Consider the following 25,554-nt stretch of genomic DNA (forward strand, 5'->3'; position numbering starts at 1 on the left):
ATGCAGCAGCAGCACCATGGACTGCTGGGGTAACATATTTTAGATAAATTCTTTCCATAATACCACTATTGGGTGATTCTTGCTCCCCACACCCTCAGCAATGACCTCCAGCCAAATCCAGTGGGATATTCCCATCACATCCACTCAGAAATACAGATGGGATTCAAAAGTGTCAGTGCAGGCTGGTTATGGAGGGGGGAAACCGGAGGTGACACCCAGCAGAGGAGCATCAGGCTTGTCTCATAGGGAAGATGAGAAGGGTTTTAGCTGCCCACATGCAATCCCTAGCAATATAATCATTATTCCTTGGGAGAGGACTAAAACCACCTCATAATGGCAGCTGAGTCTAGCCTGGACCCTGCACCAGAGCATGGAATGAGGGGCAGGTGTCTCTCATACCAATGCACCTTTTCCCTGATTTCTCATCTCTTTTTCCCCATGTTCCTCTGCACATATATAAGATTCCTTTATTCTCCAGAATGAAAAATCATCTCTACAGGAACAAATGGGCTGGTCTCATGGATCCCCATTACCAGGCTCAGCCAGGCTGTGGGAATCTGAATTCACCTGAGCAGCAACTGCAACAAAACATCCTCATTTCTAATCCAGCTTTGAATAAAAATCATGTGGATGGAATTGAGGTTCTTGATTCCCTCCACTTTCTTCATGAACCTGCATATTCTTCTCTTAATGGCTTCAGAGAATAAATAAGCTTTGACACTAAGGTTTTTACTAAAAAAGAAAAGTATAATCTATTTGAAGCAATGACATGATTTTCCAGAAACACGAGACAAATTCAGTTACCATGGCACACGTCCACCCAAAACCTGGCTTTTTAGTGACTGATTCAAAAGTAATTTTTAGAAACTTTTCATTTGGGCAAATGACCTGACAATAATGGAGAAAAAAACCCAAATCCATTTTATGGCGCTTTGAATCCAGCCATAAGCAGCAAACTAGGTTCATTTGCCTTATTTTTCCCTACACAAAAGTGGAAAATACAGCTGTGGAATAAGGAGACATGAGTGACAGCAATCCTGGCCAGGAGAGCATCACCAAATCTTTTCACACACAAATAAACTACCCCATGTTCAGCAAATACACAGATCTTGTCACAAAAAAACCTCAAAATTCAGAAAGAAACTATTATTACTCTTCTGGCCTCCATGTCCTGAGAGTTTCAGATGCCAAACACAAAAGGTCTCCTCTCACTTCCCTGTAGATGAGCATTGAAGTTCGGGGTTTTTTTAGAAGTTGAACATAGATATTTAGAAATAAATCAGGAAATACAGTGTGTGAAAGTGAGATAACTCCTTTCTGGAACATGACCTGAGCCCAGAGGCAGTGCCATACTCCTGCAGGCCTGCTGCTGTGCTGGCATTCCAGGACAAACCCACTCCCTTCTCCACACCATTCACACTGCTAGAACCAAGTCAAAGAATTCCAATAACTTCAATACTCAAAACCACAAGAAAACCCCCAAGAGGTGGATGTGCTCGCAGGGCTGGTGCTGGACTGAGCGAGGGGAGGAGGAAGCACAGAGCAGGGGGATGCACAGTGCTGGAATACTTGTGCTGAGGGATAACATTGTCCCTGCTGTCCTCAGCTCTTTCTGGAGCTCTGGACAGGCAGGTGGCACCTGGGAAACCCAGGAAGAGTTTTTTGCAGGGAACAGCAAAATGGCAATGAGCACCAGGAAGAAGCAGCTCCCCCTGGATCTAAGCTGGGAGCTGCTGTTGGAGTTAGGACCATCAAAGCAGGGACTGTTGGAGCAAGGACCTTGGGCCAAGAAAAAGGGAGGAAAGGAAGGAACCAACTCCCTGGTCAATGCTACCTCAATTCCTGCCTTCTGCTGCTGCTACTCCATCACTCTCACCAGGATGGGCTTTGCTCCGTGATTCCAAGCCCATCCTCAGTGGCCTGGCAGTACCCATCCCAGGCCACTTGGCATTTTTCTGGGATGGACACACTTTGAGACTCACATGTGGAAACAGTGCTCTGGCACGTCCTGTGCCAACAGCATTCTCCAGCTCACCCCAGCCCTGCCTGCAAGCACTACAACAGCTCCAAACTGCTTGCTTGGCGATTAAAAGCACCTATTCCTGCTGCAAGCAAACCTCCTGCTTTTATTTCTGTTTTTAAAAAGCAAAATGTGAGATGAGGCTTCCCCCAAAGCCTTGGTGCTCTCGGAGTGGGACTGGCTGCCCAGCCACCTACAGCTCTGCCCTACCTGGGAGTTGATGCTGCTTGGAGAACAAACAACAAGTTTTTCCCTTCCCTGCATCCTTCTCATCTACGGGGGACCCCAGAAGCCCCAAGACCTTCAAGCAGCCACCCCAGCAGCACAACCTGATGGTGTTTCAGCTCCCAACCCTTCACTGCCAAAAAACCCGGAGGGAGGTGGGGAGGAGGCCCCAGCTTGGCAGAGAACCCATCATCCTTTGGATGTTAATTAACAGCACGTGGCCCAGCCCACTCAGGGTAACGAGCAGCTTGTGAGGGAGAGTAGAGAGAAGCTCTGGTTGACAGAGTCAAGTTCCTTGGCAGTGCAAGCGGTTCTGCTCTCTGGTTTTCACCGCAGCCTCTGTACGGGAATATTCAGAATGTTCTTTTGGGTCTTGCTTTGTTTGGGTTGGATTTTTTTAGAAAATAAATAAATGAGGAAAGAGATCACGGGGACAAATGGCACAAATCAAATCAAAATTGTTCTGGTTGAACTTGCGATGTCATCTAAGTAGCCATAGCATTTCGCATGGAAAGTCGGACTGGATGGAGCCTTGGGAGGGAACCCCGGGAGTGAGAGAGCGAGAGCAGGGGAGCGAGTCGTTACAGGGTATGCTATGCACTACTTACCTTCGAAAGTCAAATAAAACTTTCCTCTGTCAAACCAAACGAGGGAAGGCTGTTCATTCTCTGTATGGCCAGGAGTTGAAGCGGGATGGGACAGGTTAAGGAGAGGGAGAGAGAAGGACACAGTGTGAGTCACAGAGCAGGTCATTTATCTCACTACGGGGAGGGGGCGAGGCGCTGCAAGCCGTTCACGTGCAGGGACAGGGGCTTTAAACTTGGGCGTTGGCTTGGGAGACAGAAAGCAGAAAGCAAAGCTATGGAAGCCCAGATGGAAGAGTCCTTTTGCTTGGTAAGGAGTTTTGAGAGGTTTTCTCTTTTTTTGGCTACAGTAGAAGAGGCTTGTCGGCTCATGCACTCCATCAGCATGTTCTAACTGCGCTGATCTGGGCAAACATGCCGTGTCCTCCTCGCCTCCGGCGTCGTCTCCGCCAGCATTCCCGGTGGGATGCTGCTCCACATGCCACACCGGTGTGCACAATCAGTGACAGTGAAATGGAGTGTTCTCTGTTGCATTTCAGGACATTACACTTGCAGATAACCAGACACACGCACACAGAGCAGCAGCTGCCTAGCTGGAATCTTCCTTTTCCCATCACAACCACCAGCTCCCTGCTCTCACACCGCCTCAAAAGCCACGTTGGACTCCAGGTACTGCTGAAATAACTCGGGGCGTGTGGGGGGAAACAGCTTTTGGAGCTGTTAAATTAAGCTCTTTGAATTCAGGAGGTGACAACCTTCCACCTCAAAGTCCTTTTGGTCACTGAGAAACTGTCATGCAAGGTGATGCGAGCGGTGGGTGTCGCCCGCTCCAAAGGCGGATTGTCTGGAAAGCTCCCTGCCAGTACAGTACCTGCCGGCATTTCACTGCGCCTTTCAAACGCGGGCAGTTTGTCAATAAAAGCATCATCCTCTGATAACACAAGCAGAAGAAACGCAAAGGAAAGAAAAAAAAAACAAACACAAAGAATGAGAACACGGATCCCAACTGAAACCAAGCAGCGCGTTGTATCAATGGAGAGACAGAGAGGTGATCTAACGAGAGAAATGAGGGAAGGGGCACTGACACAGGAGCAACAGCTTCTTTCTTTGCCCGAAATTATTCAGACTGACATGCAACCACGGGAAAAGCACACCAGAGCAGCATGGACAACATGGAAATGGAGCAACCCTTCACATGCTCTTGGACAAACTCCATCAGACTTTGCCACAGGAAACAGAAGACGGGGAGAGTGTTGGAGATAGACCCTGTAGTAAGCACAGGGCTGCAGGCAGCCCCAGCTGGGTTGGGTTGTCCCAGCCCCCCAGGACCCACAGTGGTCCTTGACCTGCCCAACCTTGCACACCTTCCACTTCAGCTTTTCCTCTTTCCACAAAAATCCCCAGGAATCAGAAGTGCTCCCTCCTTCACTATGGATTTTCATGGATGCTCACCCAGCACCAATGCCCACCCTCGCCTTGGTGGGGACAAGGAGATGCTTGGACTTTCCCTGAGTGGATCCCAACCCCCATCTGCTCCTGCCTTACCCCAACCAGTTTTTCCCAAGCCAAATCCTGCCAATGTGGCATCCGCTGCTTGATTTATGTTGGATATTAGGTAAAGATTCTTTACCAGGAGGGTGGTTGGGCACTGAAACAGGCTCCTGAGGGCAGTGGTCACAGCACCAAGGCTGCCAGAGCTCAAAAGGTGTTTGGAAAATACTATGAGGCACATGGGTTGGGGTGTCCTGTGCAGGGCCAGGAGTTGGACTCAATGATCCTGATGGGTCCCTTCTAACGAAAGATATTCCAGAATTCTATGATTTAGTCTGTATGGAGCTAGAATTACAACAGCTGCAATCTGAGGTGCTCCTCCTGGCTGCCCCATTTGGAGTTCCCAAGTCCAGGGGTGACCCCAGAGCCCTGATTTCAGCTGTCTTGCAAGGAAAATCCCCCATGGAGAGGGTGGGAGAGGCTAGTGCCACCGGGCACAGCTTCTCACCCCCCCAGCAATGTCATGCCCACTGCTCAGCATGGGTATGTCATTAAAAACATCAAGCAGCAGTTTTTGTTCATAAAAACATACGCGCCAGAGAGAAAAAAATAAATTTATATGACAGCCTGAGGGACCTGCTCAGCTGACAGGACCAGCATGCATCCTCCACACATGTCCCCTTTCCCACCCTCCTGCAGCCCCCACAACCATCCCTGTCCTCAGCCTGGCTGGTCCCCCCACCAAAACCGTAGTCCCAGGTGCCCCGTGGCCACTGTGCCAGCAGGCACTGTGCCAATCCCACTGGCATCGTGGGGGACAGCGGGCACAAACAGGACCAACACACTGGGAATGCTCAGGGCTGGCTGCCCCTTTCTCCAGGTGTTTTGTTTTCCAGCAACACGCTGTGACAGTGACCAACAGCCGGCGAACAAGTACAAGCACCTTACGACACCTTGAGAGTGAAGCAAACAACAGGATGGAGACGCAGGTTGGAGACTCCAGCAAACCCACAGGGAGGGCTCGGTGCCACTGGCACCGCGGGGACAGCGCCTGGCACACGGCTCAGGACAGCCAGCACCTTCCAGCCATCACACGTGGTGATGCCACCACTTGTGAGGTGACAGCTGGTGACAAATGCCACAGCCAGGCCAGCGGCTAAGTACACACCAACCAGCCAGGCTGGGTTTTTGGGGGGTTGGAAAGAAAAGAAAAAGGAGGGAGGAGATCCTGGAGAAGATGGAGCTGCAGGAAGCGAGGAACAGTAGAGCTGGCAGCCAGGTGGGATGGCAGTGATGGCAGAAGACGGAGTGCCAGCAACCAGGATGGAAGGGAGGTGGGGACAGAGGGAATGGAGGAGGGAGGCACAGGGGGACCCAGCGCCTGGAGCCTGGGAGCTGCCAGCCAGACTTTATCCCCATTGCTTGTCTCAGGCACCCGGGGGGTTTGGCAAACCCCATGTTTTTCAGGACATTCCTCCAAAAGAAAACTGCAGTACTTTATTCTGCCTTAGGATGTGCCAAGCTAAATGGTTTGGAAGAGCCTTTTCCAAGATCCCATTTCCCACTACCACTTTAAAGGAAAGTGCAAAATTAAGACATTCAAAAAGATTTAAAATTGTCTTCCAGATCCCAAGGTCTGGCTTCCAGCCCCCCTCCCGGCACAAGCATCTCCTGCAAAAAAACCTTATTTTGCTCAAATTTACAGACCATAACCGTATTTTATGATATATTTCCCTTGGTGATAACCTTGACTTCCACCAAACATCCATTTTCCACAAGATTTGGAGCTGCCCCAAAGCTTGCCTGACAGCATCACCCTCCTGATGCATCATACCCCCTCAAATCCCTTTTTGCACTTAAAAAACCTGATGAAAAGTAATTAATGTGAACCCAAAGAATAATCTAGCAAATCAAAAGGCTTCAAGAATCATTTAAGGACATTTAGAGGTAGGAAAGGTGAAAGAACAGCAGAGCTGTATGTTTTTACCAACGGTGGGAGTGGTGGCTGCACTCAGGGAATTGGTGGAAGATATGGAAGAAGTACTTTCAGCACGGGCTAAAGGTGCTATCGGAGGAGGGCTGGATGAGTGGATAGGAGGGCTAAAAGGCCTGGACTGTAGAAAAACATAAAATAACACAAGGTTAAAGAAAACACAGACACGTTTGCATCAAACAAACAAGCTTTTCCCTGAAGCCGTGAACCTCAGGAACTCCAGCCAGCTGCTCTGCTGGCATCCCAGAGGAGTAGAGGGAATGACTTTAGTTCTTTTAGAGCTAAGACCTGGAAAAATGAGAGGTGATTCCCACCATCACGTGGGCCTGGGTGTTTGAAGTTCCCATCCACACTGAGGATGGGACCTCCAGAGGCTGCGGGATGGATGGAATGCACTTCGCATTGGGAAGGGAGCGGTGCCATCTGGTGCCATCTCACCAGGGAGCAGCTTATCAGATCCTTATGGGTCCCTTAGGGACGATTTTTTTATTCAAATCTTGAATCCAAAAGCTCTCCCAACCTACCTGAAGCAGCCTGGAGTAGCAGGACAGAATGTCACAGCCCAGATGGTGCGGTGGTGAACACCCCACCTAAGATTGCTGGGCAGTCCCACCAAAGATTGTCACATCCCCCTGAGTCAGCTACCATTCCCAGGACAGCTGGATCCACACTTCTTTACCCCCAAACCCTTCCCACTCCTGCCCTACCCCATTCTCTGCCTTTTGTCATGACTGCAGACCATGGTTTCCCTGCGCTTGGCATTACCAGGCTGGGCTACCTGATAACCACGTGCTTGATAACCAGATACGTAATATGGACAACCAGAAGCAGTTACAGCCCTTCCCAGGTGGAACCTACCTCAGTGGACAAATCCTAGAAAACCCCAACCTGCCCTGGCAGCCCCCGCCAGTCACTTGTTCCGTTATCCATGTCAGGACTGAGAATGCCACCCACCACCCCCCGCTCCCTCCCAACATACCACGTCAGCGACGGGGGGCTTGCCGGGGGGCAGCTTGGGCCGGGAGGGAGGCCGGGGGGGCGGTGGCGGGGGGGTGCCACAGGTGGCCAGTGGCGTTCCAGGGCGAGCCGGCGACGAGGAACCTGCAACAAACGGGAGCCGTGAGCACCGCACAGACAGTGCCCCCAGCGCTCCCCACCCCAGATCCTCCACCCACCCAGGGGTGCCCATGCACACCCCACACAGCTCCCCGTGACCACAGCCCCACACCAGGGCACAGAGCATTCCAGGACTGCTGATGCTGAAGAATTCCTCACAAGGGCTGCCCAGTATCCTGCTCCATCAGCCAGGGAGCTTTAGGCAAAATTGTTATCAGAGGAGACTTACAGCTTTCCCAAAAAACAGATATAGGCAAGAGGAATATGGTGCTGAAGCCCTGCAGCAGCTGGTGCTGGTGCCACAGCTCTAGGGCTGGCACAACTGGTGGAAAGGATGGGTAGTAGGGGCAAAGCCTTGTCCCAGCAAGAGGGGAGAGGGCAGAACAGAAAGGTTATGAGTTTTGCTGGGAGTGTAACCTCTCCCAACCCTCTGGAAGAGTCTTGCAGAACAAGTGGTGTTGATCTCAGGGTTCACATGGTCCCCAGCTGTTGCTGTCCTGCTGTGTAGGGGAAGTTTTGTAATCAGATGGAAATTTTGACCAATGCTTTACAGAATATCCAGGAGACTTTTGCTCCATGCAGAGAAATTCCTTCCCGAAGAAGTTCAGCAATAACTGGTGTTGTACAGAGCAGTCAGAGACGGCACCATGACATGAGGGGCACAAGGAGTGGGAGGAAATTCAGACCCCATTCCCAGGACAACTGACACAGCATTTGCCACTAGTCTCCATGGAGTTCAGCAGCTCCATGCTTGGCTCAGACTGATGATAAGACAAGGACTTTGGCTTTATTTTTCCAACTTACAAGAGAATAATTTCCTACATTTTTTGGGTGATAGTTCAGATTAAGGAAAGACCAAAGCTAGATCTATAGAAATGAGACCAGGAGGTAAAGGAGAGCAGGCTAAGCCAAGAGAGGGGCTTGTTTAAACGGAGTAAATTCCAGTCATTCTTTGGCACAACTTCAAAGTACAAGCATTTTTAATTAAAAGCCTAATTTGGGAATCAGTCTGAATTTTTCCTTACTTATCCCAATAAAAGCCTGATAAAATAGGAATTATTCGGGGAAAGTAGCCTTGTGGCACTGAATGAGTGTGGCAGGACGGAGCCTTCAAGGGAGTGTTCTGTGACCGCCAGGTAGCCAAAGACCTGCCAGACATTGGCTTCCATCCCAGAATAGGTATTTCCTGCCACAAGAAACTGTGGCAGTGTGTGGAAATAAGCATGAGATCGGAAGCCTGCTGGGATGCTGGGCTTGGCACAACTTGGTCTGGTGGAAGGTGTCCCTGCCCATGGCAAGGAGTTGGAATGAGATGATCTTTGAGATCCCTTCCAACCCAAACCATTCCACGATGAGTCTACACCCATCCCCAGCCCTGATTCAGTGACACCCACAAGCCCAGGCTCCCACGGGATGTGAAAGCAGGAGAGCATCCTGGGATGGCTCTGCTCCACAGCATCCAAAAACTGGACAGGCCCAGGACCAAATGCAGCACCAGGGGCCTTGGAAAGGTGGAGAGGAGTGTGAGGGATGCTGGATCCATCTGCCAGGGGATGCAGCTTTTGGAATATTTGCACAATTTTTCTGTGGGTATGTTAACACTTTGCATTTTCCAGCTTGCTGCACTGGGGAAGGCTGAGGTGACAGTGGGATGTAAAGCAGTCCAGACTGAGACAGGAGGCAATTCCTGAAGAAGAGACACGGATCTTCTTGGAAACAACAGCTCCTCCATCCATCCCTACATGGGGAGCCCTGGCATGTCCCCATCCTGTGGCTCTTCACTCCCACAAGGAGCTACTCAGTTGGCATGAGGTTGGAGAGCATGGTGGAAGAATCTTGCTGTTTCCTGCTGCCAAACTCCAGAAGGCCCAGCTCCAACCACTGCCACTAGCAGCCCCCACATGGATTCCCACCCTCCCAGCACAGAAAAGCCACCATCACTGAAGCAAAGCCACACTTGCAGCACCAGCCTCACATGGTAGGACACCCGCAGCAGCCCCTCCACCCCCCTTCCATGGAGGTGACAACCCAGAGGAATGACACTTCTTCCAAGCTTCCATGAGACTGGTGTCACATGTTGGGGGACAGGTCTGGGGGCTGCACACCCAACACACCCCTCACCTCCACCACCTGGGTGGAGGTTCTTCAGGGCCCTGAGGGGGTAATTCCCTCAAAAATAACTTCTGGTGGATGCAGGATGGCAGCACAGGTGTCCAGTAAGTACCCTTGGGGGTCAGCCCCTAAAACAACAGGCTCAGGTTGCACCCCCTCAAACACTCTCAGAAAGTGTGTGTAAGTTGACCAGCACCAAGCTCATTTGCCCTAATGGGCACTGACATTTATAATTAATAATAATAATTTATAATTAATAATAATAATTTATAATTAAGCAGGCAGCCAGCACATGCCAGACAGACCAATCAGGTTCTGCCCTGGGAGAGGCTCACCCTGGAAGACATTTCTCCTGGCTCTTCACACTCAGAGCCAAAAAGGACCAAGCACTGTCCAAACCTGTGTTACCTCTGAGCTGGGTGGGTGACAGTGTGTGGTGACCTGTCTGCAACAGATTTAAAGGACCCTGGAGCTGAGGCTTGCTCAGATTATTTGCCTGAAATGTTTCTGACTATGTTTACTCAAACCTACTGAGGACAGAGCTGCAGCAATGGCAACCCCATCCCAAATTCTGTGCACGGCAGAGGTGGGAAGGGCGGCTCTCGGGAGCTTTGGGGAAAGATCATCAGCCCCATCCCACCACGAGACAGGCAGCGAGGAGCAGGGGGAGGACACAGGAGGCGGAGGGCAGACGACGGACGTGGAAGCACGAGACGGGCCCGGGCGCAGGCACAGCCAGGCGGGAGGGGACGCCGGAGGCGCTCAGGGCCCCCCCGAAGCACAGCCACGGCCGCGGGACGTACCGCTGGTGCTGCCCGCGCTGGCGCCCGGTCCGGGGGACGAGACCACCGTGCGGTAGGTGGGCGGCGGAGGGGGCGGCGGGGTCGCTCTCTGTCCCGGCCCAAAATCTTTGGGAGAGGCCACCGGCTCCACGTTCTCATCCTTCAGGTGCTCAGAAACCTTCTTGTGAACCTCCTCCAGGTGCAGCGGCGAGGGCAGCGGGCGGGAGGGCTCCGCCGCGGGAGCATTGGCTGGACCGGCCGCTGCCGCCGGCGGGGATCCCGCTTTTTCCCGGGGCGTCAACTCTGGAGCCGCGTTTTCAGGGGATTGATCAGAAAAATTGACCCACTTGTCTTCTGCGTTTGCAGCAGCAGATTTGGGGGACGGCACAGGGCCAAAAATGCTGTCCAAGTCATTGATGGACGGGAGTTTGTCCCTTTTGGGCTCTGCTGCTGCCTGGTCCCCTCCTGTGGTCAGAGGAGGTTATTTTACACTTGGCATTAAGCGAGGGCTGCACTACTCTCTACGGACTCTGTGCCAGCTACTTCTAGAGGAGATGCTCTAAAAACACGGTTTCTTATAAGCTGCTGGGGAATATAATTCATGTGCAACAAAGTTCTACATCAGGCCATGTGCAACATATAATGAACCACACTGGGTCGAAAGGCTGGATGAGTAAACATGCACCATGAGCCAAGCCCTGCTCCTCCATCACTCACATCCAACAGTACTATATCATCCCAAAAATTACAGCCTTTACATGTCCTCTAAATGACAGCATGTCCTTACCATCACTCTGGATTATCAGCAGATATTAAACTTATGCACTCAGCGCTCTGGCACACCCCACACTATATATATATATATATATATATATATTTATAAACACACACGTATAAATATATATACTTGAACATGCTGGTTTGCAGCACAGGATGCAGACAGGGTGAATGTTCTTCAGTCACAAGCAGCAGCAGATCAGGGGATTTCAGAGCTCTGCTCACTAACCAAGCCACCACACACCAACATTCCCATCTGACTCCATGACCAACACAGAGATGATCCATCAGCCAAACGTTACATATCCAGGGAAGGGAGATCCTAAAACTAACGTGCCCCCTCTGGACTCCTTGTGTCAGCATCACCCCACCTCTGCTCCCGTGTTTGGGGGAGCCATCTGCTGTTCTACATTTGGGATAAAATAGAATTTTTCTCAAACCAACAATGTAGACCTCAGCCTCTTGCTTTACATGATGCACAAGACAGAGCCCAGCAAATGGCCCGACACATATGGCTGGGCTTGACATTTGCTCCTGGGGATGAATCAATGTATGGAGATGGACACTCTGCCAGCCTGGCTGCTCCAATAAATAGGAAAAAAATCAAGATATGGGAGCATGAATGAGATGTTGATGGATAGAGCAGTGAGGTCAGAGCAGGGGATTTCTTCACGGAAAGGTAATTTCATCCCCAGGTGCTCTGTCTGTCCCCATGCAGTGCCCTATCCAAAGGCCAGGCACTGTATCCCCTCCTCAAATCCTGCTGCTCCATCAGACGGCACCCTGCCAGCACCATGAATTATATACTTATAAGCACTTTATGTTCTCTGGCTGCAACCAATCCCTTTCCCTCCCTGTCCTCAGGTTGTCCTTCATTCCCAGCACCATTCCATTCTCTCTTCTCTAGCCCAGGCTGTGAGACCAGGAGGGGCTTTTCCCACATTCCCTGGCAGCAGTAGGAATCTGGGGGACAGGGAGTGCAGGAGCAGCTCCCTGACACAGGCAGACACTGCCCTGTTACTCCATAAGCACAGACCATTCAGGGCTGCTTCAGGTGGTAACAGGGTTCTATATATTCCCAATTTTGTCCAGGATATTAAGGCTTATGCTGCATTGCATTTCCAGAGTGACTGACCCCAAAGTCAGGTAGAGTGGAGAAAACATTAATTTCAGCAGCATGACACAAACCTGGGGGCCAAAGGCATCTTTGTGCTGCTTCTACAGCATCACCCCAACTGCAGCATCCACAAAGCTGTGGCTGCCCCATCTCTGGAAGTGTCCAAGGCCAGGTTGGACAGGGCTTGGAGCAACCTGCTCTAGTGGAAGGTGTCCCTGCCCATGGCAGGGGCTGGAACAAGATGAACTTTAAGGTCCCTTCCAACCTAAATCAGTCTGGAATTCTACAAACACAAAGGGAAGAGGATACACAAGGACCAAATCTGTGTCCCAAACACAGCCATGGGGAACCACCCCCCACCCAGCACCACCCCTGGAGGCTCTAGATCAGTCTCCCAGGCTGTGCCCTGGCACACACTGAGTTTTACCTATTCCCACAGGCAGGGGGGAGCCGGTGCGCGGCGGCGTGGCCGGGATGTTCTTCGGTGGGAGCGGTGGAGGAGCTGCAAGAGAGCAGAGAGGGGAATAAATTCAGTTACAATGTCTTAGGAAACACAGTTTTACTGGGAATGGGGAATATGACAGTGATGAGGTTACTCCAAGCCCCGTCCAACCTGGCCTTGAACAATTCCAGGGATGGTGCAGCCACAGCTTCTCTGGGCAACCTGTGCCAGGGCCTCACCACACTCAGGGAACAATATCTTCCCGATATCCCATCTATCTCTGCCCTCTGTCAGTGTAATGCCATTTATACTGGGTTTTATGAATTTTATTTCCCCCACTTTTAATTCTCAGACTGTACTCACCCATTTTAAACTCCTGAATTACCGTTTTAATTAAACCTGTAGCCTCTGAGGCACAGATCTGCCTCTGTGTTTCTCATGTGCCCATCCCACATGGAGCCAGGATGCACACAGGGGAACAGGAACACTGGCTAATTAACAGTGGCTAACTGACCAGTACTGCTTTACAGAGGCATTTTTGCCAAGCAGATGCAAATCAGATCCAAGGCCAAACCTCCTTGGAGGAGCAGCCCGTGAGGTACTGTGGTTTCCATCATCAGTGTCCCAGTCCCCTTGGAAGGTGGAGATGTGCCCAGAAGTTGCCTTGACCTTGGCACATCAGCACCAGGGCCAGGGGTGGGTTTGGCATGAAATCCATTGGGCTCATGGCTAGTGAGGCGGGAAGAGTAGGAAAAGAAGGAAAAAATGACCTTGCGGCTTGGGAGGTGGAAAAGCTGCAGTTCCCCAGCTGCCTCAGGCAATGGGGAAAGCTGCAATAAAAATCAGGGATTTGGGGTTGTGCTGATCTTCCATATGTTAACCCAGACAAAAAAACCCGGTGTTTCCAACCTCTCCAGCCAGATCATTAACATGCATGATCTGGTATTCCTGGCCTCTGAAGGCAGCGTGGCTTTTACAACAGCTTCCAAGCACGACATTTGTCCTGGCTGGAGAGGTTTCACCTTGGAAACCCAGCTCTCGTGGCAGCAGCACATATCCTAAGGGAGGCTGTGCATAACCTCTCACACTCCAAGTACCGTCCACCCTTCTTTCCCATCCCAAGTACCGTCCATCCCATCCCTCACCCAATCCCATTCCTTCTTCCATCCTGCAGTACTGCAGCTCAAGTCAAGCCAGGGGGAAAAAAACCCCTCAAACATAAAACGTTATGGAATCGCACAGTCTACATGAGGAAAAGTCAAATATTTGTCCTGATTTCTGTATATATTATTTTTTGATTGACAACCTGCACAGTCACTTACTTCCAGTTGGAAAAGGTCTCGGAAGTTTTGGGGACTCTACACTTGTGTTGATGGGCTGGACTGAACCCCAGATCTCAGGCTGATCTAGAGCAGCTGAAAAATCAAAAATAAATAAATAAACCTTTTAAAGCAATGAGAAAACTAACCATCTTCTTCTGAACACCAAAACACCTTCATGTGAGGCTTGGGAAAAGAGGAACCAAACAGTGACACAAATCTCTCATTAATTAAAGACAGGGGGTTCTATAATGGTGAATAATTAAAAGCTTGCCTGATTTTGAAACAGGACATGCAATTAGTTTGACACTCATGCTGCTTGACAAACAAAACAATGCCATTGATGGATTTAGAGGCTTATTGCATGGAGGGAAACATTGTATTAATTGCAAAAATTGTCTGATATTTTAGGATATGCAAAAAAACCCATCGAGTATTAAAATGAAAAGATACAAATATATTCACAGAGGTTGTAGGGAAAAAAATTTCTAAGTAAATTAAATTTATTGTACTTTTTGGAGGGGCTGTGTGCAGAGAACTGCAAACAAACATAGCTTTGATTAAAAGAATTAACTGGAGTCATAAATGACAAGACATAACGAGGCTACAAGGGCAGTGGCCATTCCCTGGGAGCAGAGTCTGCCGGCTCTGGGAGAAGGAGGAGGAGATCTCTCTGGGAACAATCTGCTCCAGAGGGTGAATGGGGTTGTTCTTTGAGGAAAACAAGCCTTGCAAGATCACTGCACTTTGGGAAAGCTGGGAAAAATCAAGCCTGGGGAGGAGCAAAGTGTCTCTGCCAAGCAAACACTGGTTTTGGGGAAAAAATGACATTATTGAGATAGTATCTTCCTGAGAATGGAGGCATTGTCCAACAGCTCCATCCAGCATCCTGCTATTTCATTGAAGGCAGATCTGAGGTGTTGGAGTGGTGTTAAATTCCTCCCCACACTCTGGGGAGCATCGAGGGGCTTGGTATAACCATGGTTTGATTTGAGAGTCAATAATTTTGATATTCATTAGCTGTTCCCTGTCAGGATCTGTCCCAGACCACATAATTAACTAATTGACTTAAACACTTGCTCTGTTTCCATCTAACCCGTATTAACCCCAGACTGGGAACCCTGTCACCTGCCCTTCGCCTTCAGCTTTAGCTTTGTCTTTTTCCTTCTTTAAGAGAAGGGTTAGGAACCTGATCAGGGAATTGCTTAGGTTGGAAAAGCTCTCTAAGAACATCAAGTCCAATCCAGCATGTTCCCAAGTGCCACATCCACATGGCTTTTAAATCCCTCCACCACTGCCCTGGGCAGCTGTGCCAGGGCTGGACATCAAGAAATTTTCCCCAATATCAAACCTAAACTTCCTTGGGCACAACTTGAGATTATTTCCTCTTGTCCTATCACTGCCCTGCTTGCTGGCAGAGTTGGATGCTGCCAGCTGTCCCCAAGGCACTGCCAGAAGATGCCACCCATGTCCCCAGCCCACCGTCCAGCTTCTGCTCCTCGAACGCCGACTCCAAGGGGGGCCCGAAGAGTGGAGCCAGTGCAGCAGGATCCTCCCCTGTTTTCTTGCTGCAGGATGAGACAAGCACAGAGGAGCCATGAGGGTCAGGTTTGTGCTCAAACCAAGAGTTTGAAGCAAATACGAATATTTTCAGAGAGTGTTTACATTTCAGACTAACAAGGACCTGGGCAAACACGGGGGTTTGGGCAGTGAAAAGGGAAGGACAGTGGTAGCACTGGCTATAGCACTGTGATGCCAACCCTGTAGTGCCAGAGCAGCTGCTGGGACAGTTCAAGTTGGTTCAAAATTAGTCAAAACTGCATGGGAAAGGATTAATAAAAATTAGTCAAGGTCTGGACCACGCTCTGGTCCAACACACCTTGAGTCGAGCCCTGCAGCTACCTGGGGCACATTCACAGTAACACTTGGCTTTACTCCATATAAACTTGTGTGTTTGCTTTTCTAAATCAATATATCCCCCCAGCACAACGTTTGTCAGCTCTCCCTATTGATCAGGCTCAAGGTGGCTTCCAGGAGTGGATGTCCTTGCTGCTCTTGTAGGAGTACAAGGATGGACACTGTGCATCTGAAACTGGGGGCACCACTACCATCACAGCCTCTCAATTCTGCCAGAATCACAGACTGGTTTGGGTTTGGAGAACCTTAAAGCCCATCCCATTCCACCCCCTGCCATGGGCAGGGACACATTCGACTAGAACAGGTTGCTCCAAGCCCCATCCAACCCAGCTTTGGACACCTCCAGGGATGGGGCAGCCACAGCTTCTCTGGGCAACCTGTGCCAGGGCCTCACCACCCTCACAGGGAAGAATTCCTTCCAATATCCCATCTAACCCTGCCCTCTGTCAGCGTCAAGCCATTCCCCCTTGTCCTGTCATTCCTTGTCAAAGTCCCTCTCCAGCTCTCCTGGAGCCTCTTTAGGCACTGGAAGGGGCTTTAAGGTCTCTCGGGAGCCTTATCTTCTCTAGAATCCAACAGAGAGCCCATGGACCCAAATCTCCCTGGGCCTGCTGCATCCTGCATTTTCTCAGTGTATTTAAAGCCAAACACAGATGTTCAGCTGTCTCAGGAGCCTAAAAGGTTATAAAAGTGATGTTGCTGCAGTGGTGCCTTTAATGAGCCAAACTGGAGCAGCTCAGCTCACTGATGGGTTGGTAACAGTTGTAGGGTAGCAAATACTCAGTGAATTTGCTCTTTATTCTGGGTTTGCCCTACCTTGATGTAGATGATAAAGGATCAAAACCTGGACGAGAACACATTCAGCCAAGTCTAAATGTTCACCTGCCCATGGAATGCTCAAAACCCATATTGGGATGATGTGCCTGGACATGGATACGTTGGATAATCCCACTGAGGGGCTCTGTACTGACCTGGCAGGGTCTGGTGTTGGTGTGGAGCGCCGGGGCCGCGTGATCTCCTCACCTGTGGCACAGGACAGACAGCACAGGGTGAGAGTCATTCCCTGCCCACTCCTCCCAGACCCTGTGCTGGCAGGAGGGCTCACACCCAGTGTGCCACCAGCATGGCACACATCCCACTCCAGCAAAGAATCTGCTTTTTAATTTAGATTCATTTCTGTAGAGCACTGAACTAGGGAGCTGCACTGCTATAGCACACTATACTCCCTGTAGTACACTCCAGGTACCCCAAGAATGTCCCACATGGCATTTTAAGGAAAACTTTTGGGTGTCATCATTTCTGCCAGGACCACTTTAAAGCAAACCTTCCCCACTCCCTTCCCCCCCTACCCCAAACACCTCCACCAACTGCGCTGACTGTTTTTCCAGGCTGCAGAAGATACTTACTGGATAAATTCCTTTTAATTGTCCCCTGGAAACAGAAACACAGAGGTAAGTGGAATGCACGGGGACATAGGCACATGCCAATTGTCACCCAGAAGCAAAACAGCCCAGCAGACGTGGCAGGAATTGTCTAAAGTGACATTTACTGTATGTGGCCGAAATACAGAGAGCAGACAACCCCGCCAGGAGGTTTCTGACCCACTTGAAGCCATCATTGGCAGCTCTGCTTTTGAAGACATCCCAGCTAACCAGTGCCTGAGGGGGAGGTCAGTTACACCCTCACCCCATTAATAATGGCATAAGCCCCAAATCCTTATGTTTGATGGCTGCAAATCAATCTAATAATGTATTTTAGTAAATTTAAGTCCTTGCTCTTGCCACATCACACACACCTCCCCACACACAATAATTTAGGTTAGAAAAGCCATGTAACATCATCGAGTCCAACCATCTCCCAGCGCTGCCAAGGGCACCACTGACCCATGACCCCAAATGCCACATCCACACACCTTTTCAATCCCTCCAGGGATGGGGACCCCAGCACTGGCCTTGGGAAGCTTGTTCCAAAGCCAAATCCCCCCCAGTCAGAGGAATTGGAGCTGTGCAGCAGAGAGAGGAGAAGGAGCCCCACAAGAGGGGGTCAGTGGGGACATCCTTGGACCACAAGCAGGATCTCCAGGAGGTTGCAAGGATGCGGGATGAGCCTTGGAGAACACCTATCACTGAGGGCCCCTTTGCATTATTAATGCAATCTCCTTGATCCCACCATCACCTGGGGTCACAGAGCAGGGTGGGTAGTGGCACTGGCACCCAGTCCCCATTCCCTATTCCCATCAAGCACTGACTTAGCTCCCTGCAGCAACTCCCATTCCCAGTAGAGGAGGAAGGGGAAAGGAGTGGGTCCTTACCGGGCTGCGCCGCTGCGGTCAGCGAGAAGGAAGAGAGAAGAGACACCTGGTCAGAGAGTGACAGGTCAGCACCCCAAGTCCCCCAGAGCCCATCATACCCCTCTGTCACCACTGCACCGGGTGGACTTCTCCTCCACACAGCCTCCACCACTGGAGCACAACACCCCGTGGGTCACCCGGTCACCCAGAGGTAACCCAAACCCTGGAAATTGGGTGAATTTCCCCATTTTGGGCTCGGAACAGTTGGCAGCTCAGTCCTCTTGGGGAAACCAACTCCTCTGCACACAGGAACCACAGAAGTGATAGATCACAGATGGGTTTTCTGCCTTCTCACACCTTTGGATGTGCCACAATCCCCAGATAAGAGTGCCCTTACGCATCTTGTCCAAACACCTTTCACCCAAACTACACCCCCAGACTGAACACTCAAAGCAAAGACAGCTTAGCTCTATTTTTAAATGCTCTATTTTTAAATGTTCTAAGTCAACAATAAAGGAAATTAAACATCATTCTAGAAGGGCAGGATTTGTTATTTACATTTTCCATTTCAGCTCTAGAGATGTGCAGAACAGGCACTGTGTGACCAGAGGATACAAGGCTGGGTTAAAGTATTAGGGAGATAAAAATTGTGTTTCTTACCGGACTTTTCCTCTAAAAGAATGCAGAAAGAGAAAAAAAAAAAAAAGAACGAGAATATAAGATATTTTCTCAAAAGGGTAACAGAGAAATTAAGGATTTGTATTATGACCAAAGCATCAGGTTAAAGACATGGCAAAGCAGAGGGTCACGAGTGCACCAGCCAGGCTGTCACCCATCCAGCTGGGAGACTGGATAGAAGGAGAGCATATGGAAATATAAAACTTTTGTCTGAGCCATCCTATAGAAGCAATTCACTTGTTTTATCATTAACAGGCCCCACTGGCTATAGGCAACAGCCATTCCCAGCCTACTTCATTCCTTGGAAGGGTCCGTGTGGGAGAAAAGTCAAAGGGGCAGAAATGTTGGTTTTAAGTGCTTAAGTTTAAGGCTGTTACTCATCATTTTAAGCCAGTCACTGTTTTTCCCACAAAGTCCTTGTTCCTGGGTCTGAGTTTTCATGGAGCCAAGAGCAAAGCCAGCAGGAGCAGAGGTGCAGGTGGGAGGTCTGAAGCGTCTGGGCTGTGCTGGCAGGGCACATGGCACAAGCAGGTTATGCCACCAGCACCTGTGATCTTCTGCACCAGAAATGGACCTTGAGCTGTTGGGCTTCAAACAGAGGGAGCATCTGACACCAGTTTACACCAGCATCTCCAGTTTTCTTCTTGTTTCTAAGTTTTAAAGCGCAAGAATTCACATCCCAAAGGCATGGGGAGGACAGTGACTACAGACACAGGCTGCCCAGAGAAGCTGTGGCTGCCCCACCCCTGGAAGTGTCCAAGGCCAGGTTGGACGGGGCTTGGAGCAACCTGGGATAGTGGAAGGTGTCCCTGCCCGTGGCAGGGGCTGGAATGAGATGAGCTTTAAGGTCCCTTCCAACCCAACCAGTCTGAGATTCCACAGTCTACCATCCCACTGCTCTATTCCAGGAGGATGCAATGCCAGAGCAGGGCTTTGCAGCTGGTTTTGGAGGGAAGACAAGGCCAGGACAAGGACCTGACAGGCAAGCATGGAACTCCTGTGGATGAGAAACTCCTTCAGCTAGCTTCTGCCTGGGGCAGTGGTGCTTTCCTGGGCAGTGAGGGCAGTGCCATGTGCCAGGATCCGGAGAGCAGGAGTGCCTGGCAGCGACACTGCTCACTCCCCATCTGCACACTTTGGCTCCCTGCACTGGATTTTGGATCCCCACATGGGTGAGCAGCATGGATCCTTCTGTCCAGCCTGGCACAGGGCTTTTCCCTGAGCACGTCTGCACTGCTTTACAGGGAAGAACAGGCTCCAGCCCAAGGCCGAGCTCTGCCAGGGACAAGGATTATCCCAAGGCACAACACAGTGTCCTAACCCAGCACCCAAAGCCTTCGGACCACATCACACAGGCATCCTCCTCCCCAGGGGCTAAACCCTTCTTAAATTATGGCAAAATCCCTCCACCTCAGCAGAAAAAACACCATGGAAAAAAGGAGACAAAAATCCTATTTAGCAAAATTCACATTCTGTGGGAATTTGGTTTTCCTGGAGAAAGTGAAGGGCAGAGGAGATGCTGATCACAACAGCCTAATCCTCCTATATCAGTGCAAAACTCTTCAAGTATTTAATCAATGAGAATTAAAACCACCAAGAATCTTTGCGCTGCCAGAACCTTTGTGTGGCCACACAAATTTTTCTCAATAAATCTTTCAATCCCAGAATGGTTTGGGTTGGGAGGGACCTTAAAGCTCATCTTGTTCCCACCCCACTGCCACGGGCAGGGACACCTTCCCAACCTGCAGCATCCCTGCAAGGGATTCAGAAATCTAAGCAACAAACAGACTCGGCCCCTTAAATAAATTCTCTTTGCCTTCCTTATCCAATTTTTAAAATACTGCACTTTTTCCTCTCTCCTCCCAATGTCACCTACATTATATACATACACATGTGCAACAAAATGCTGAGGTCATCACTCTGCAAAGCCAGAATTTGCTTGGTTTCACAATAAATTAGTCCTATATTTAGTATAATTATCTTGCAATCATTATTTGCCTATTTGGCAAATAATTGCCAGTCTCAAACTCTCCCATTTTGCTGCATTTGCTGCTTTATTATTATTATTTTAATTGTTGGGTTTGGGGTTGTTTCCCCCCCCCCCTTTTTTTTGTGCTTCTCAAAGCATCCAACTGCAATTTCTAACCCTTGAATGCCAACAGACAGAAAAGGAAGAAGAAATAAAATACACTGATTTTCTTTCATCTTTGCTTCGGGTTTGAGATTCATTCACACTTCAGATACAGGTTATTTATAAATCATGGGAAGCATCATCTGGAAAGACATTAAAGCCCACACTAAAAACCACTGAAAGACCAAAACCCAGTCTTTTCATGGCTGAACAGATTGAGGTGAGACAACAGAAATCTTAACAAGCCTTAGGAAAAGCAGAGAGCGATGGTATTTATACCAGGAGGGACTAAGAAGAGATGATCTTTCCTTCCAGGAACTAGGATTCACCCCCAGGATGAGAAATGTCCCTCTGACATCCTATGGCAGTGTGAAAACCCCCAGACACTTTCCTTGTCCTGGGAATCAGGACAAGACCCTTCTGTTTTATCTTCTGAATGATGATTACATTAAAAAGTGAGGGAAAAGGGAAAAAAAGGAATAACATATCCTGATCTCAGTCGTCCACCCTAAACCTCCCCTGACTCAGCTCCAGTCATTCCCTTGGGTTTATGGTTTATATGTAACACTTCATTTATAGTTTATATTCATTTATAGCATAGTATCAACCCAAAGCATGATGTGAAGCCACAATAGCATGATACGAATATATACAGTTCATGTTCATTTATAGTTTATATGTAGCACTTTTACACATTTCCAAAGGCACTAGTAAGACTACAGTATAATGTCATTTTTCCTTCCCTCCTCCATAATTTAGCTGAGATATTTTTGTGACAGACCTCATCAACTACCTGCTAAGCCGACTCCCAAATCAAGGCCTGAGACCTCATCAAAAAGCTGCCTTTTAAGATCCTGTTATGTGTTTCAGGAGGGGAAAAAAAACATTAAATTGGTTGGAATCCGAAACTCTTCTGCCTTAGTGGCTGCAGCTCAAGCAGCCAGAAGAATTCCTACAAAAGTGCCCTCTCACCCAGGCAGAGAGGAGGCTCCACCTCAACATTTCATGGAGCATCAGCATGGAAAGCAGAGCTTCCCACGTGCCTGGGATGATTCCCTGTGGAACACCACTGCTCTTGGAATTGCAGGAGAGAGGGAAACACACAGGACTCACCACAGGGGAAGGAGAAAGTGCAATGTTGCCTATGGAGGCCTTCAGCTCATCCACAGTGGCCGCGCTCCTCAGGACATCCTTGGCCTGCAGGGGCTTGATCTTGATGTTGAACTTCTTGTGTGCCTCCTCTTCCTCCTCGGATTCACTTGAAGAGTAGAAGTGCTTTCCTTTGGTAGGTAGAGCACAGTTAAAGAAAGATTCCTTCTGCTTCCTGGGCACTCCAAGGCTGAAGCCTCCCTGGAGAGCAGGATTCAGGTGTTCCCCAAATGCTTATCCCAAATGCCCAAGAGCAGGAGTGAATCCTCCTGCTGTGCCTGTCACTGCTGCGATCATTCACTGCTTCATCCATGTGTGGGCAGAGGACATGGGAGTGGTGTTCACAGGGGTAATTCCAGCCCTGGTTTAGTCCAACAGGGGTTTGTATCCACATCTGGATTTCACAGAATTGTTCAGGTTGGAAAATCCCTCTAAGATCACCAAGTCCAACCCTCCCCAGCACTGCCAAGGACACCACTGACCCATGTCCCCAAGCGCCACATCCACATGGCATCTAAATCACTCCACCACTGGCCTGGGCAACTGTTCCAGGGCTGGACAGCCCTTTCCAGGAAGAAATTTTCCCAATATCCAACCTGAACCTCCTTGGGCACAACTTGAAGCCATTTCCTTTTGTGCTGTCCCTTGTTCCCTGGGAGCAGAGCCTGACCCCCACCTGGCTCCACTCTGCTGTCAGGGAGTTGCAGAGAGCCAGAAGGTCCCCCTTGAGCCTCCTTTTCTCCAGGCTAATGGTGGACATGGTGGTTTCCAGGGGGCATTCCACTGAGATGCTCCCACATTCCTCACACTTCCTCACTCCACACCAGTGGAGCAAAGGCAATTAAAATCACCTTCTGTTCTAATGCCTCAGGTAATTCCCTCTGGAATTTAGTTTTAGCTGTGGAATGATAGCTCAAAATGAAAATAAAAATTAGGAAATAAATTATGATAAATAATAAAAATGAAATAAAGATAGCCAGTGGCCTGACTGTGAACCCCAGCTCATCTTACAATTTGTAACCCAAGAGACAAAGCCAACAATAAAGGATATAGCCTGGTTCCTCAGGTCGGATGCTGTATCCCTCCTCATCAAGCTCAGGTGAGTTCTGAGTAGGAATATAGAATTAGGAATATTAATTCTGTTCCTGGAAAGCTGGAGCAGCTCTTTCCTCCTGTGGCAAGTGATGTCCAGCAAAACTCAAGCCCCTGGGGCTACACAGAGCAAAGGCAACCTGTGCTATGGCACAGCCTTCAAAGTTCATAATTAATTTTGTAGTGCTCAATTTTTGCAGGAAAGCATTTTTAATTCTTGGTTGTAAACCAAGGTTTTCTTTGGATAAAGTACAACATCCTGTTGGCCAGGACAGAGCTCTCCAGAGCCACCTCATTTCTGGGCAGTTTTATACAACCTGATTGACTTGCAGATATGAAATGGAAATCTGGACACAATTGACACCCAGACATCACCCAAAAAGCCCCAAATCAGGGCGTGGGAACAGCCTGAGTTCCCCACAAGGATCTGTACACGTGCTGGATGACGGGAAGCTCTGCGGGACACTTACGTATCTGTCCCAGTCAATCTCCGCGTAAAATCCATTCGGGGCTCCATTTGTCTTCTTCTGCAACACATTGGAAAAGAAAATTTCCATGTTTTAAATGAAGGAAACAAGAAGACATCATATCTTGTAGTTGTGCCTTGGCATGGCTGGGATGCCACTGTGGAACTTCCACACGTGCACATCAGTGAGATACATCACCATTCCCCGTTTCTGGAAGGTCTCCCATACCAGAGAGATGAAAGAGTGTTTTTGGAACATCATTAGCTGAAAATACAACATTTCTTAAGGAAAAGCACCAAATGACACCATTTCTCCATGTGCTGGGATGTTCCAGCCCATGGGGAGAGCTGGTGGCAGTGGGGGCTCCCGATGCCTGCAAGAGGTAACATCACAACTTATCAGGAGACAAACACCTCCCCCACAAAGGATTCAGATTCTGTTACCCAACATACCAGGATTTATGGCCCCAGCCCACGGTGATGCCAGGATGGAGCAGTTACAGGTGTCTGGGATGATGAGTTAGTGCATGTCATGACACACCAACAAACACAGAGGTTATTGCTGCTTTGGATCAAGGGAATCTGGTTTGGAAGGAGGCTTTGGGCACCCATCACCTGGGGGACTCTTTGCTGGTCTCCTCTGGGCACCCAGAACCCACCAGCTCCCACTGGCCACCACAGCCAATGAACAGCCATGTCAGTGGGGACCCACCTTAGGCTGGGCTCAATTTTGGACACCTAAATTGGATAATCCAGTTCCCTTGAGCTGCCAGAGGGAGCATCCTCACCCCAGCACCCTGCCAAGGGTGTGACACAATGCACTGGCCTGGGGCTGGACCCAGCACCCTCACCCTCCGTATCTTACCCATCAGACCTCAAGATGCTGCCCAAGGATGGAGCAGCTTCCTGAGAGGCTCAAGGATGAAGAAACATCCTCTGGATGCTGTTCTGTGGGACTTCTGGATGCTGTTCCTTGGCACTCCTGCTTTTCCCCCATCCGTTTCCATTTAACCCCATTTCTACCAACCCACATACATCCTGGCTGAACCTAAAGAGTATTTTTCTGTATTCTGGATTTCAAACCAAGAAGGACTCACTGTTTTTAAGGACACTTTGGTAGCTGTGAACCGAGCTCTGCTTTCCTTACCGAGTTATTTCCTCCTTCCCGCGCACTCTCGGGTTTGCTATTGCAAGATGGATCATTGGGATGAGGGCTGGGCTGCTGCAAGGGATGGGGGGTGGCAGAAAAAGGGTTAAAAGTCTCTGCTCCTTGGTTGTTGGTTTTTTAAATACACAAAAATAAACTACAAGGGACTAGCAAACACTGATTTATGAAGAAAGGAGGGCTCAGCTGTGGCTCCATCAGGATTAAGCAGTTTTTACTGGGGGCTCTATTCAGCAGTTGGAGGATTTGCCTCTTGGCTACTCCAGTGGCTGCAAACATTATGGGGAGAACACGTTTTAGGAGGAAAAATTATATTCAGTGTCTTCATCTCCAATTCCCCTGCTTCAAATACATTCAGCAGCTTCATTATACCCCCCAAAAGTTGCATTTCTGCATCCTTCAGCTTGCTGGTAGACCCTGCCCTGCACCCCCCTCAAACAACAAGCCACTTGGAAAACATGAGTAGGAGCCCCATGGAGAGGGCACCTGAGCTCACCTGAAGTCCCTGCACCCCCATCTGGCAAGAAAAGCTGCCCAAGGCATTTCTGTGGCAGAGGGAACAGCTCTGGGCTGTTCTCCGCATGTTCACGGAGTCATTAAGGTTGGAAAAGCCCTCCAAGATTGAGTCCAACCTGTGCCCAATCCCCACCTTGTCACCCAGCCCAGAGCACTGAGTGCCACGTCCAGT

The 25,554-nt window shown here is 49.5% G+C and overlaps 1 protein-coding gene across 8 annotated transcripts in view; it reads right to left on the reverse strand.

Annotated features, from left to right (window-relative positions):
- SGIP1 (SH3GL interacting endocytic adaptor 1) overlaps positions 1 to 25,554 on the reverse strand; it is a 54,760-nt gene that overhangs the window by 11,803 nt on the left and 17,403 nt on the right. For 2 of the 8 annotated variants that reach the window (XM_064664909.1, XM_064664907.1), the window contains 12 exons: positions 23,706 to 23,762; positions 23,195 to 23,249; positions 22,108 to 22,283; positions 17,302 to 17,326; positions 16,867 to 16,918; positions 15,461 to 15,546; positions 13,982 to 14,074; positions 12,645 to 12,719; positions 10,345 to 10,788; positions 7,293 to 7,414; positions 6,308 to 6,434; positions 2,854 to 2,913 (listed from right to left, as the gene is read on the reverse strand). In XM_064664909.1, the coding sequence (XP_064520979.1) occupies positions 2,854 to 2,913; positions 6,308 to 6,434; positions 7,293 to 7,414; positions 10,345 to 10,788; positions 12,645 to 12,719; positions 13,982 to 14,074; positions 15,461 to 15,546; positions 16,867 to 16,918; positions 17,302 to 17,326; positions 22,108 to 22,283; positions 23,195 to 23,249; positions 23,706 to 23,762 (1,372 nt within the window). Of the gene's footprint in view, positions 1 to 2,853; positions 2,914 to 3,700; positions 3,761 to 6,307; positions 6,435 to 7,292; positions 7,415 to 10,344; positions 10,789 to 12,644; positions 12,720 to 13,981; positions 14,075 to 15,460; positions 15,547 to 16,866; positions 16,919 to 17,301; positions 17,327 to 22,107; positions 22,284 to 23,194; positions 23,250 to 23,705; positions 23,763 to 25,554 lie in introns of all 8 variants that reach the window. The other 6 variants (XM_064664914.1, XM_064664910.1, XM_064664915.1 and 3 more) reach the window with 6 other exon arrangements.

Source organism: Pseudopipra pipra, chromosome 9 (assembly GCF_036250125.1).
Source record: "Pseudopipra pipra isolate bDixPip1 chromosome 9, bDixPip1.hap1, whole genome shotgun sequence".
NCBI lineage: Eukaryota > Metazoa > Chordata > Aves > Passeriformes > Pipridae > Pseudopipra > Pseudopipra pipra.